We start from the raw sequence: 14,816 nt of genomic DNA, 5'->3' as shown, positions 1-14,816 counted from the left end.
TGTTGTTGCTGGTGGTGGCACACAGGTTTTCGATTTTCGCCTTGATTTCACATTGCAACTTTTTTGTGGGGAATTTTCGTTTTCAATTAAAAAGCGCGCAAAAGGAGGCAGCGTGAAGACCTTGACATTTCGCCACGAAAATTTATTGAAGGCGCGCGAGAAATGTTTTTATTTTATTTTTATTATTTATTTTAGTGGCAGCTGCTTATTGCCGCAGCGTTGGCAGCTGAAGAAAGTGAGTGCCGAATTGCAAAAATATAAACAACATTAATTTTGAAGAAGATCTTGTTTAGCGGCATTTTGAAAAATAATGTTGCAGACAGCATTGCTGCAATGGTTGGCAGACACCGCTGTTGCATGCCACCGTTGTGGCAGGCTTTAATGTCATTAAAAGCGATTGTCGCTCCAACTTATTTATTTTATTTATTTGCAATTTTTTGGGAAAATTCACTTTCACTTACAACATAACGGTATTGACATTTAGAAAAATAAATCAATAAATCTAAAACATAAGAAAATCATGCACAGCAAATAACCCGACCGCGACGAAGAGGCGTTTGAATTTTAACTGCGCTATTGTTTGTTTAATTTGTAATCCAACAACCAAAAAAAAATATAAAAAAAAGCAACAAAAAATACAAAAAAAAATATTCATTAATGTACGAAGCGCAAATGTATGGATTATCATTAATCGTCACTGATTTTCGCCACCTTTCACGCTGTCGCGTTTGTCGCTTGAGTCTTTTGTTTGCAGCTGCGCCGTTTTCACTTTTTCCCTTACCATCAGCAGCAGCAGCTCTAAATCTCCCCGCAGTCAGCATTTAGCCAACTGATCAACGATTACAGCAACTGCTGTCGCTTGCTGTTGGCTGCCAAGTTAATGACACGCTTACACCATTCACCACCTCTCGGCCCATCTTCAGTGCCTAACTGTTTGCAACATTTCGACACGGTTTATCTGCACGTCTGCTCATCCGTACGTGTATCATGTGGCGCCCGAATTTAGCCATGAGAATTATTCACAGCGCTTTTATTAAATTTTTAAGTTAAATGTATACATTTTTATATATCTTCTTCTATTTAGCAACGGTTAGTCTGTTATTTTTGGAAATGAAAGTTGGTTGGTGAAATGGTGGATTAAATTTATGTTGCACCTTTTTACTGCCGAATGAATTGTTGACATGGAATTAAATGTGCTGAAGAGCAGACGGTTGGAATATCACAGAATGAATAGGGAAATTTTTAACAAATAAGCTTCTTTGATAATCTCAAATTTTATATAGAGGGTGATATACGTATAGATAAATTTACCAGCTTAACACCTTGGATACCAAGCGGTTTTGACGAAAATATTCACCGGATACCAAGCATTTTTTTGTTATAAACTTTTTAAATTTAGAGTTTTTGTGCGACGTGGCACTGTTCAAATGGTACGAAAATGTGCCTGACAGTAGTCAATGTGTCAAGGGGAGAAATCCATGTAAAATTTTCCCAAAAACTGTTTTTTTCGATAAACTAAATATAGTATGTTGAGTGTGTACTGACGAGAGCAAAAATCTCATATATTGACGAAGTTATCTATACTACTATTATAAAGAGGAAAGATTTGTATGTATGTTTGTAATGAATAAGCTCAAAAACTACTGTGCCGATTTCAAAAATTCTTTCACCATTCGAAAGCTACATTCACCTCGAGTAACATAGGCTATATTTATTGCTATAATCTAAACTTTCTGGAAATAGTTCCCAGATGAGGGTATCAAAAAGACTCCGTGATGGAGAATCTTAATCTGAAACAGAAAATCGTCAAAATATTCGAAATATACAAGCTCACTTCATAATCCGAGAGAAAGGCATCGGATGCCAAAGGCCACACTCAAAAATGTAAACCAAAATATCGCATGATCTTGTAATGACATCACATGATAAGGGTGGGATCATTGACCTCACTCAAAAATGTAAACAAAAATATCACTTTATCTTGTAACTACGTCACGTGATCAGGGTGAAGTCATTAATCTCACTCAAAAATGTAAACAAAAAATTACGTGCCCTTGAATTGACATCACGTGATCTGGGCGGGGTCAATGACCTGTAAACAAAAATATCACGTGTCCTTGAAATGACATCACGTGATCTGGGTGGGGTCATTGACCTCACTCAAAAATGTAAACAAAAACATCACGTGACCTTGAATTGACATCACGTGATCCGGGCGGGGTCAATGACCTGTAAACAAAAATATCACGTGACCTTGAAATGACCTCACGTGTTCAGGGTGGGGTCATTTACCTCATGGGGAAACCGGATATGATGTTACCGGAACCGGAAATGGGGCATCCGGAAACGAATATGGATAACGATATTGCCGGAACCGGAAATGGGGTGGCTGAATATTGGTTACTGAAACTGGAAGTGGGACATCCGGAAACGGAATGCGCCAACTGAAACAAGATATGGGATAACTGATGGAACTAAATATGGGAATGATGTGCCGAAATCGAAAATGGAGCAACCGGAAACGGATGTTCGATATAGAGCGGACGTCAAAATTACGGATGTGGAAATTGGACTTTCTCCAGATAGTGTTTAGTGACGGTAGCAGCGTCAGCTTCAGGGCATAACATAAATGTTTCCTGTTTATAGAAGACTTCGGTTTGTATCATGTATGCTTCCGTTATGAGACTTCCGTTTCCCGTGTAAAGTTTTATTCCGCTATCTTCATCGAACACCAAAGACTAGAGGTCGTAATCAAGATTAAGCTCATTACAAATAAAATATAATTTTCTTCACTTTACTTTTTTAAATGAACCCACGCAAGAAACGGGAAGTACATGCATATGTATGGGAGCGTGTGTAAAACTTATAACTTTTGGAATGTTTGTTTAAAGCCGTGCGAAGCCGGAGCGGTCGGCTAGTAGATAATATTATGGAGCGGGCCAGAGTATATATTGTAAAGAACTAGAACTTTAACCCTCTCATGCCCGAATTAAAATGGGCCAATAGGCAACATTCGGCATGAAAGGGTTAAACGTTATTATCTCGAAACTGTATTTTAAAAACTGCTCATGTTGTAACACAAGAAGTTTTTATTTTTGGTGTAAAAAAATTCTTTTTTTAATTTTTTTTTTATATTTTTTAAATTTTATTTCTCTATTCTTTTTTAATTTTATAGCTTTATTCTTTCCGACAATATGTCCTAAAAAACACTTTAATTTTTTTTTGTTTCCGATCAATGGGGGATAAGTAATAAATAGAGAAGCTTGGGACGTCGCGTCGAAGACTGCAGACTAACCAGATACGGCGTAGAGTTTCAGACTAATTTAGCTTGTTAATCTTAAAATAATCCGAAAGGCACTTTCACAAAAATTAAATCTTCGAACGGTAAACGCATTTTATTGTCGATTTTTCATGCCCAAAAGACATTTCAGAAATTAGGGGAAACTACCACAGAGAAAAAATTGTATATGTTGAACGGAACTTGCACGAACTCTATAAAAAATATACTGAAATTGACAGTCCTCAGACGAATTCACCTGTTTGTCGTAGTGTCGTAGTGAACGAAGATGGACATGCCGCTTGTAAATTTAAAGTGAGGTTATCAATAAAACAATTGAGGGGTTAGACCAGATAAGGCCCCAAAAATGTGTAGTTTTCGAAAACGATTTTCTTTATTTCAGTATTCATTTAATATGTATTTGAGAGTGTAAAAAACTTCATCTTAAGAAGAAATGGCGACTACTTTTCTAGAGTGCTTCGACGGGCAAATGTGGGATCGAGGAACACATGCTCTCTAAAACAAAATAACATTACATTACAATAACATTTAAAATTTCAAGGGAGTACGTGCAATGTCTCCGAGTGCCATAATTGCTTGATTTGCAAAAGGGAGCGAATGGTGGAATCAAATGGACCAGAACACTTCCCCAACTCAACGGATTGGACAGGAAAAACTATTTTTCCACTATTTTATCAATTGAATGGCGTTTCTTAGGGTTCTAAAGGGTACTTCGAAAATAAATTCTGCGATTTTTCAAAAATACAAATTAGTGGACCTTCTCGAATCGATAACGAGTGGAAAACTATAAAAAAGTATAAAAATCTATACAAATGTATAGCGACACTGATCTCATAAAATGACAGAAATGAGAGAAATTGTTTTGTAAGCAAAAAACAAAAACTGAAAGCACTATCCATTAAATCGCCCAGTTTCCCTCGTCACCTCACATACCAAAGCAAAAAAGTGACACACACGATCCCTACAACTAGCGCATGTTCTCTGTAAATGTTAGGCCCCAATTATCTTATCATAAAATTAGCACTGTAAATAATTTGTCGATTGTAAAACGAAATACTAATTACTACATTGGTTAAGCCCAAGCGTCTACAGCGACGCCGACACGGAATTATTATAATTACACGCTCACGCCCTCAGCCATCAACGGGTAGCAGGCAGCGTCTGAACGAACAGCTCAATAAAAAAAATCAATAAGTGTAAGTAAAACAACAACAAAAGCAATACAACAGCGTTAAATAAACACGCCAAACGCGCTGGCAGCAAGACACACTCTGATCACAATCAAACACTAAAAAGTCGTGCATTACAGTAGCAATGTAGACAACTACCGATCCAGGCTATCCACACACAGACAAGCATGCATATATACTTATATATAACTATTAACGAATAGATAACGACACCTTCCAGCGTAAAAAATCACGACAAAAAAACCGTCGTCCGGTGGGAGATCTGGCAACCAAAGGGAAGCCAGTCCGTCAAATAGATGAAGAAAAGCGAAGAAAGTGAAAAGGAAAGAAATGCAATGAAATAAGTAAATCACTTCACTTGAAATGCGGTCCGTTAAAGAGGTTATCATTCGAGTGAAATCACAGCGCGCTGCGGGCGACTGACTGCAATTTGCCAACAACACCAACACCAGTAAACGCGATGTTTTTCATTGTCAACGGCGAGCAAAGCAAACAAGGGAAATGAATTACTAACACTAATACTAATATTATTTCAAGAAAAACACACGTTGTTGCGACGTCCACAATCGTCCGTGACAAAGGCGTGACGTATGCGCCGTTTTAACAGTTGAACTGAATTTTTAAACTCACTGCTTCACTTTTAATTGATAATTGTTTGAACATCTTGAGGGCGCTGCAATCATTTTGCCAAATCATTCGTGACGAATTAATAACAGCAAAGCAAACGCTCACTTTCGCTTTGTACTACAGTAAATCCTCGTTAAATAGCGCCTAGCTATGGTAAGTTAAGTTATGTTAAGGATTTCACTTTTTTTAGAAAAAACTAAATTTTTTTTAAATAAAAATCAATACAATTTTCATAGAATAAAATTCCAATATTTAAAAAAAATTGTAATGTTCAGGTGTGCCAGATAACCGCGCTTGACTGTACTCTTATTCGTTTAGTTTATTTTGCAGGCAGTTTTTTTCCTTTGTTTGCATATTCACAACTTATTTTATTTTATTATTTTTTCTTTTTTGCTCATGACTCCTTACATTTTTTATATTAATTCATTATAATTTATATGAACTTATTTTTCACTGACAATGCCAATGCTTTTGTGGGTTTATTTGTTTAGCTTTATTTACGTTTTTGAAGTTCAATGCCTTCGACTACATTTTATTCAAAGGTTAACGAACCAGATAAGAATTTAGTATAAAAAGAGGAAACCGATTTTATTTTGAGAATAAAAACAAAGTTGTAATTGTTTATAAAAGGAAATATTAAATACGTAATTAATTAATAAATATTATATCTAGTAAATAGTAATCCAAGCAACACGTTGTACAAAATCATTTGAAACCATTTAAATAAACCTTGAAGCAAAAAAACCTCAACGTGAAAAAAACCTCAAGAATCGTATTTCCATCTACCAATCAACACTGTATCTCAACGAAATCGATCAAATCTGTACTGTACTGTGGTACTTGTGATGAAAAATGGATCACTTACTTAAAAATGGATGATTCGACTACGACATCACAGCAAATGGTGACCAAGTCATGGTTGACGGCAAGAAAGGTTTTACTATATGTTAGGTGATATTGGCAGAGAATCATATAATATGAGTCAAACTCTTTATTTAGATCCGTACTGTCAACAATTGAAACGTCCAAAGGAAGTAATCGCCTATAAGTAGCCAGCTTTGACCAATAGGGGACGAGTTGTGTTCCAACAGGACAACGCCGGGGCACATACATCGATATTGACCCGCCAGAAGCTCCGGGGGCTTGATTAGAAGGTACCAGGAAGCCGTCTCATGAGAAGCTTGTGAAAATCTACCCCTTAGTTTATTGTCAATAGCCAAGGAGGGTTTAAAAATGGCAAAATTTATCGAACGAGACTGTTTCCATTTAGAATCGCATATATAAATCAGATAATCCTAACTATGACTTAAAACTCTCAATTTAATGCAAAAATAATGGATTTATTATACTCTCGCAACAAAGTTGCTAAAGAGAGTATTATATATATATTATTTTGTTCACATAACGGTTGTTTGTAATGTTTGTAACACCCAAAACTAAACGAGCTAGATATAGGGTTATATATACCAAAGTGATCAGGGTGAAGAGTGGAGTTCCGGATATCTGTCTGTCCGTCCGTCTGTGCAAGCTGTAACTTGAGTAAAAATTAAGATATCTTGATGAAACTTGGAACACTTGTTTCTTGGCACCTAGGAGGGTTGCTTTCGAAGATGAGCAAAATCGGACCACTGCCACGCCCACAAAATGGCGAAAACCGAAAACACATAAAGTACTTATGGTACTAAGCCATAAATAAAGCTATGGAAATAAAATATAAAAATAAAATATAAATATGGTATAAAGGATTGTTCAAGGAAGGGGCATATTTGGATGTAATTTTGTTTAAGTGGGCGTGACCCCGCCCCCTACTAAGTTTTTTGTACATATCCCGTAAACTACTAAAGCTATATCAACGAAATTCTCAGGAGTCGTTTTTTTCAGGCATTTTCTTATATAGTCCAAAAATGGAGGATATCGGATTATAGCCACGCCCACCTCCTATACAAAGGTTATGTTGAAAACGACTAAAAATACTTTAATTCAGTAAGGGAAAACACCAGAAACCTTAAATTTCATTAGAAAGAAGGTACAGAAGGGCTCCAACCAAATTGGTATACCAAATTATAAGTGGGTCAAGAACCATATCTCCGAAACTACTCGACCAATATCAATGAAATTTGGTTTGTAATATTTTCCTCGCATCCCAATGATATGTTGTGCCAAATCGATTCACAACCTCGCCTACTTCCTATATACCAGAACTTAGACCTTCCTTACTTGTTTTTATATTAAGTTAGGGGATAGAAACCTTACCGATAACATTCGACTAATTGATGTATTAATCGTTTGGCCATTCAAAAGTGTAAAAAAATGAGATTGGTGCCAAGTAAAACTTAATAAAGTTTTGGAAAATGTTTATTGCATGTGATATGGATGGTCCCCAACGATCGAATACGTTACGTACTTAACTACCACGCGTTCAAATTCTTTCAGTAAATGCTTTAATTTTGACTTAAAATTACATCATAAAAATTCGAGAGACATTAGATCACAATGTTCGTATACAATTTATGGTCACTTTTTTGCCGCATCCTTCCAAATGCATAGGCGCATTTTTTAGACGATCAAGACACGAACACTACTCGCATGGACCATACATATATTACACCTACATATGTACATAAACTAACTTCCCACATAAACATGCAGAGGCTTAACTGTTAAATTGTGCCAAAAAATCCGATAAATCTGTACAGTCATCGATAAAAATTGACACATTGACATTCTCACCCACAATTTTGGCACAGAACAGACCATTCAACGAACTACATTACATACATACTTATTAACTGCGTCATTTACGTGTTAGCCATGCCAATTACATTGTTAGTGTCAATAGCAACATTTACACGTACAAACCTAAAAGTATGGACTTTTAACGGTTTCACAAGCATAATAATAGACGTAGACTTTTAACTTATGTGCTTGTATGTAGGTCTCATTACAGGCTCATATTGCATGCCACATACAAACAAATGACCACAACGTGCAACAGCATTAGCCGCAAGCAACTTGCAGCTCAATTGCAAACACGCCCCAAAATGTCAACTGTCACTTTTCTCACCAACACACGAAACTAGAAGTATGTTTATGGCATAACCTCCAGTCCGAAGTCACTGATCGCTGTATGTATGTATGTGTGTAGTATATTTCGAAAATATAGGAAAAGAAAATTATACCGATTAAATATGCAAGGGATCAAAGCTAAGAATAACTAAGCAAATGTGTTATATATTTAGGCCAGGCCAACAGCAATGCTGGAAAGCAAAGCATTTTAAAATTCACAACAAAACCGTCTGAATTTAGGGCGTAGCAAATGGCAAGGCATACGCGTACATATTTTTTATCATTAAAAACAAATATTTAAAACGGCAAAAAACAGGTTACCCGGTTTCTACGGGTGCGACACGTACGTTCGGTCAACAGAAATCTGACTAAGAATTTCTTCGACTTGAGCGACTCGAGCGCCTCATATGTATATTAAAATCAACGTGAAAGGAGAAAGTTATCATTTGGCCTTCGCCACTTGCAGTCGCACATATATTATACATATCGCACAAGCTTACAGAGCGATCTGCGGCCGCTTGCTTGCGCCCACTTACCTGGGAATTATTAAAAAAATTATCTGAGTCAATGCTCGGAATTAATTAAAAACTTGAAATCACATATTCACAATAAAAAAAAGCAAAAACAACAAATTAAAAAACGCTGTTGATTAATTTTACTCACATGCATTTGCATATAATGTATTGGAATGAGTTTCGAGCAGCGCTTTGGGCGACTAAATTAGCTTTCTTTGGTTAATCGGCGCTCATCTCACACTGATTACTTAATCTGCAAAAACTCGAAGAATTAGTTAGCCGTTATGTGAAATTTGTGGAGCTGATACAAGTCTTATTAATCTTATTAGGCTGAGAACATAGTGAAATGGATCAAAAAGTGAATTTGATAATTTATGAAAACGAATTTGTCAAAACGATTAATTTCTATAAAATAACTATCTTGTGTTCTGGATAAATCTAGGAGTAAGATCGAAGATGCTTTCTGAAAGGGAGCCAAGATAGGTTGTAGGAAAGTTACGTCAACATAAGAAGTTTATGATCTTTGTTTAGCACTATATTGGAAGCTGATTCGCCATCAGATTAGTAGCTTTTAATAGTAATTTATGCAAAGAGTAAAATAATTGAAGCATACAGAACAACCCTACCACAACAACTAACTGATTCCTAAACAACTTAGTTGTTTCTATCAAACCAACGACATATCAGAACTAATTTACGGAGTATATTTTGCTTTAGAAGCTATTAAACAATTTTTGAAGTACTTGCTAAAAGATCATTTATATACAAATATGGACATATCACTTTGAAAAAATATAAAAAGCAGCAACCATTCTTTTAACGACATTTATAATTAATTTTCATTAATTCAGTTTCTTTTACACACATTTGATTAAGTTACAAATTGGCAAATATGGCTATTAGTAATCAAAGTAAACGTCAAAGTTTAATTAAAAGTAGGAAATAGATACAAAAAATCGCATCCGATCAATCTGGTTTGTGTTATGCACCAAAACCAGAATAGCAAACAAGTTGAGCGAATGCAAATTTGTCAATAAATAAAAATATGAAATTGTTGCTAAAGTTGAAGATGTTGATGATGATGATTAAGTCAAACTACAGTTGTATGCTAGAATTTAATATTTCAATCGAATATAAATCACAATTTTGATTATGGTGTTTGGGTACAAATACCACACAATAAAGTTAGCTGTTGTGAATTTTGATCAGCATGCATTTGCATTCTTATATAACAAATTCAGTAATATCGAATCTAATATTTCTTTGATTTTACTCTTGATCATTTTGCAAAACTTGGAAGCTTGGATAAATGAAGTCATCGAATGAAGCATAGAGATAAGGGAATTAGTAAAATTAAAAAATCGTACTTCAAAGAAAAAGAAAAATAAACGTTATCAGAACAAATATGTAAATATAACGGATAAAGAAACTAGTTAATATGATTCATATTGGAAATATAAAAAAGAAAAAAATGCAAAAGAATGTCTGAAAAGTAGTAGTAGAAGTTACGAACAAATATTGCAAGAGCTAACAAAAAATATTCCGGTTATAGATGTAGTCCATGATGACTAATCAACCAGACAAAAAAATAGAAATATCAAATAAATAAACACGCTTTCTCAAGGGAAGATGACAAAAAAGCACCGTATGTTTCAAGAGCACGTCACTGTTATGGTTATATTTACTCCCAACCTCCAGGTAGGACCTGTTTCGATGAAGCTTTCGATCATAATAATCAGAATAGTATTTAAGACCGGCAGACAATGTGAAATTTTCCAAAATATTCCTGTCGTAAAAATGTTTCTTATTTAATCCATCAGTCAAAGGCAGTTTACAATTCTTAAACCGAAATTGTATGAGATAACTTCAGGAAATATAACTATTCAGTAATAGTAGGTGAATTGTAGTAGAAAAGAAACGGATCGACACTCTGTTATTTATAAATCAACATAAACGCCGAAAACAATGTCAAAGTCAGTATATTCAGCAAGTGTAAAGCAAAGTAATAAAGTCCTGTCTCGAAGAGCAAAGCTAGGAAATTAATATGTCTTTCAAAATATCTTACTTGTGAGGAGGCAGTTCATCACTTGGTACTTATTACTAAGTGATGAAACAATGCAACAGCTGATGCGACAGCGTGAAGTCGTTATCGTTTACGATAACCAATAAAAACGAAGCAGACAAGATAACGACATATTGTATATTTATATAGTAATACTATAGGGTTAGGCTAAATCGACCAATTTTTGGGTATTGGACAAAACCAATTTTTTTTGAGAGATTGAGTGAGCCAATTTTTTCGAAACTAGCTACCAAATCTAAATCAATATCGAACCTTCGAATTTAGATATTGAGCGTACTGTAAACATCATTATTATAGTAAACTAGTTACTAAAGGAAAATATGTAGAAATATGAACAAAATCAAGACCTTCGAACATTTTTTGATCAAACTTATATGACAAATGCCAAACGAAAAAAAAGTACTCAACTAGGGTGACATATTGAAGTCTTAAGCCAAAAGTAGATACCTTCGATAATATCTATAGATTATTAACTTTTTTTTTGCCAGTGTGCAAGATGCCCTATATGAATCTTTGTTATGCGCATTTAAAATAACATTTTTGATGTAACCTCAAATTGCAAATAGCTGTGCACTTACATAAATTTTGTTTTATAATAAATAAATTATAAAACAAAATTTATGCAATGCGATGCGCAAAGACCTTCAAATGCATTAAAAATAAACAACAAATCAGGCGAAGCTTTTGAAACGAATGAATTAAGTGGAATATGGACGCATTTATGCTGCGGAGAGGGCAACAACAAAAATAATGAATGGCAAAAAGACAAATGAGTTGCATAAAATATTTTTTGCCAAACACTTTGTTATTGTTTTTGCTATATTTTTGCATACATATGAAAGTGTATTTTTCAGTAGGCCGCGCTCAAACAAAGTGCAGCAGCGAGTGAGCGAGCGATCGTTTGTAGGCCGCAAAGATGCGTCGTGATGATACAATGACATCAGTTCTGGTAGTGTATGGGTGCGCATGCGCAAATATGCACTAACGCAGGTGCACGCCCACAAAGTGGAGTATTGAAAAAAAACGCATTAATTAACAATTGTCGCAACAAAAGGTGACTTGTATGACTCATTGGCGAACATGTGTGTTCTCGAAAAAATTTGTATGCAACTTGTGCAAGTTTGTCGCTTAAGTCTTTCGTTGTTTGCTTTGTTTTCTTGTTTTTTTTAACACTTTGTGGCGTGGTTTTAAACTCACTGCCTTCTTTATTGTTTTTTGAAGTGCACTAAATTTGTGTAAATACAACATTGACTCCAAATAAATGAACGCACGACAACAACAACTATAACACAAACAGTGATGAAAACAACAAAATAGTGAAAATATACGTGTATTATTTGAGAAGGTCTCTGACTCTTTAAAATTCCATATAATATTGTTGATTGTCAGATTATTTGAATTTGTATATAATAAGCGCTTTCAGAGAGATTTGGATGTGCTTCATACGTATACGTTTCTAAATTTCAATCAATAATAGGACAATCCCACAACTTTAAGCCACTTCCGAATTGATGATGAACTTTATAGGAAGCTTTCTCGGGACATAAAAAATATCGGAAAGAACAAAATTATGAATATCTTGGAAAACGAATTTTTGCAAAAAAAATATTCAAAAATGTACAGCCACATCAGCGTCTTGATATAAATAGTGTTTTTGGACAGGACAAGATTTATAAACCACAAAAATTAATTCAATTTCCATTTCTATTTCTTACCAATTGAAATTTTATGTCTTCAAATTGCAGGCGACATGTTTTTGTAGCTTCACAGATGCAACAGTAACGCCCTCAGTTAATGTCTCTTAGCAGATATATTCCATAGCAGAAAACTGCGTAAAGAAAATACTCGTAACACCCAACAACAATAAGAAACTAACTGTGTGAAAATCGAGAAATTTATGGCCACACAGCATAAACATAATTCACTTTGGCACCGCAACTGCGGTGTCTACGCCAAAAGTGCATTGTGCGCATAAATTAGCGTATATTGTCTGGAGACGCAGTAAAAAATATTTAGTTGCAGCACAAAAAATAGTAATAAGGAAAAATTGCAATTACAAAAACAATGTATTCTCAATTCAAACAATCAAAGCGAGTTCGGAGTATGTTGCAGCTCTAATTTAGACATTGTATGCGGCAAGTTGTTTGTTGTTGGTGTTTTTGGCCTCATGCACAGCCGCCAATAACTAACTGACAGCCAATTTTGGGCATGCGCAGTATGTAATTTAGAAAATTACTTTTTCACAGGCTTGTTGCAGCAATACGTTGGGTTGCTAAAAAATAAAAAAAAAACACAGCGGCAAAACAATATAATTATCTTAAAGCCTGGTGGGTGGCCAGTCTAAAGTATTGGGAAATTTATAGCTTAACTCAAGTGCAAAGTTAAAGTGAATTTGTTATACAGAGTTGTTCTCATAGTCTATGGTTGAAATCTGAGCTGAATTTTAGTGAGACAAAATATTAATTTTTATCTTTAACTTTGGTAAGAAAGGTGCTCCCAACAAAATTACTATATACATATGTATTACCAAAAGAGTTGGCGGTACGAAATAAATAATTCTGATAAATATCTATTCTCTTGCGAAAAATATCAGGAACATTAAATTTTACAGCGCGCAAATGCCAGACAAGAGCTGCACTCAGATTTTTATAAAAAAATGGAAAAAAGGCGTGGCATCCCCAGTTTTAGGGACAAAACCAAAAAAAAATTTGGTACATTATATTTTCTTGAAGCCCTGATATTATCAATGGAAAATCGGTCCACAACCACCCCTACTTTTCATATAACTCAATTTTGAATTCCATCCGATTCGTTCATTTTACAATATATATATATCAGAATCCAATAAAGATACCGGCACAAACATTTACGTAAATATTGCATTTGAGCTGTGGCATTACTCATTTAAAAATAATCGAATTCGGACTAAATATTTTCTAAGCCCCAGTTATTGAACATGAAGACCTCAGTGCCAATGAATAATTTTTTTCACCGAAAATACCGGTAAATCTCTCCGATATTTGAAAGAAAATTAGAGGGAATCCTTTTTATACTCTCGCAACAAAAGTTGCTAAGAGAGTATTATAGTTTTGTTCACATAACGGTTGTTTGTAAGTCCCAAAACTAAACGAGTTAGATATAGGGTTATATACCAAAGTGATCAGGGTGACGAGTAAAGTTCAAATCCGGATGTCTGTCTGTCCGTCCGTGCAAGCTGTAACTAGAGTAAAAATTGAGATATCTTAATGAAACTTGGAACACGTGTTCCTTGGCACCATAAGAAGGTTAAGTTCGAAGATGGGCGGAATAGGACCACTGGCATGCCCACAAAATGGCGATAACCAAAAACACATAAAGAGCTATAACTAAGCCATAAATAAAGTTATGAAAATAAAATTTGGAACATAGGCTCGCATTAGGGAGGGGCACAATTGAATGTAATTTTTTTGGAAGAGTGGGCGTGACCCCGCCTCCAAATAGGTTTTTTGTATATATCTTGCAAACCAATAAAGCTATATAAACCAGTCGTTTAGCCGTTTCCTTATTCAGTCCAAAAATGAAAGAAATCGGATAATAACCACGGCCACCTCCCATACAAGGGTTAGGTTGAAAATGACTAAAAGTGCGTTAACTCACTAACGAGAAACGTCAGAAACACGTAATATTACATAAGAAATGGCAGAAAGAAGCTGCACTGAGATTTTTTAACAAAATTGAAAATGGGCGTGGCGTCGCCCACTTATGGGTCAAAAACCATATCTCAAGAACTACTCGACAGATTTCAATGAAATTCGGTATATAATATTTTCTTGACACCCTGATGACACTGGTGGAATATGGGCGAAATCGGTTCACAACTACGCCTACTTCCCACATAACTCAATTTTGAATCCTTCTGATTCGTTCACTTTATAATGTATACATAAGGAACCGATAAAGATAGCGAAATAAAACTTTACACAAATACTGTACTTGAGCTGTGACATCACTTGTGGAAAAATTGTCAAAATCGAACCATGACTTTTCAAGGCCCCTGA

The 14,816-nt window shown here is 35.1% G+C and overlaps 1 protein-coding gene across 4 annotated transcripts in view; it reads right to left on the bottom strand.

The window, feature by feature from the left end:
• Positions 1 to 14,816, bottom strand: part of LOC105210657 (uncharacterized) — an 81,470-nt gene that overhangs the window by 32,709 nt on the left and 33,945 nt on the right. Inside the window, exon 1 of one of the 4 annotated variants that reach the window (XM_054231727.1) lies at positions 8,845 to 8,865. The exons of the other annotated variants lie outside the window; for them this stretch is intronic. Within the exon in view, the coding sequence (XP_054087702.1) occupies positions 8,845 to 8,856 (12 nt within the window). The 5' untranslated portion in view covers positions 8,857 to 8,865. Of the gene's footprint in view, positions 1 to 8,844; positions 8,866 to 14,816 lie in introns of those variants that run through there. 4 annotated transcript variants of the gene reach the window in all.

Source organism: Zeugodacus cucurbitae, chromosome 5 (genome assembly GCF_028554725.1).
Source record: "Zeugodacus cucurbitae isolate PBARC_wt_2022May chromosome 5, idZeuCucr1.2, whole genome shotgun sequence".
Lineage (NCBI taxonomy): Eukaryota > Metazoa > Arthropoda > Insecta > Diptera > Tephritidae > Zeugodacus > Zeugodacus cucurbitae.
This window is presented reverse-complemented; position numbering and strand designations above follow the sequence as displayed.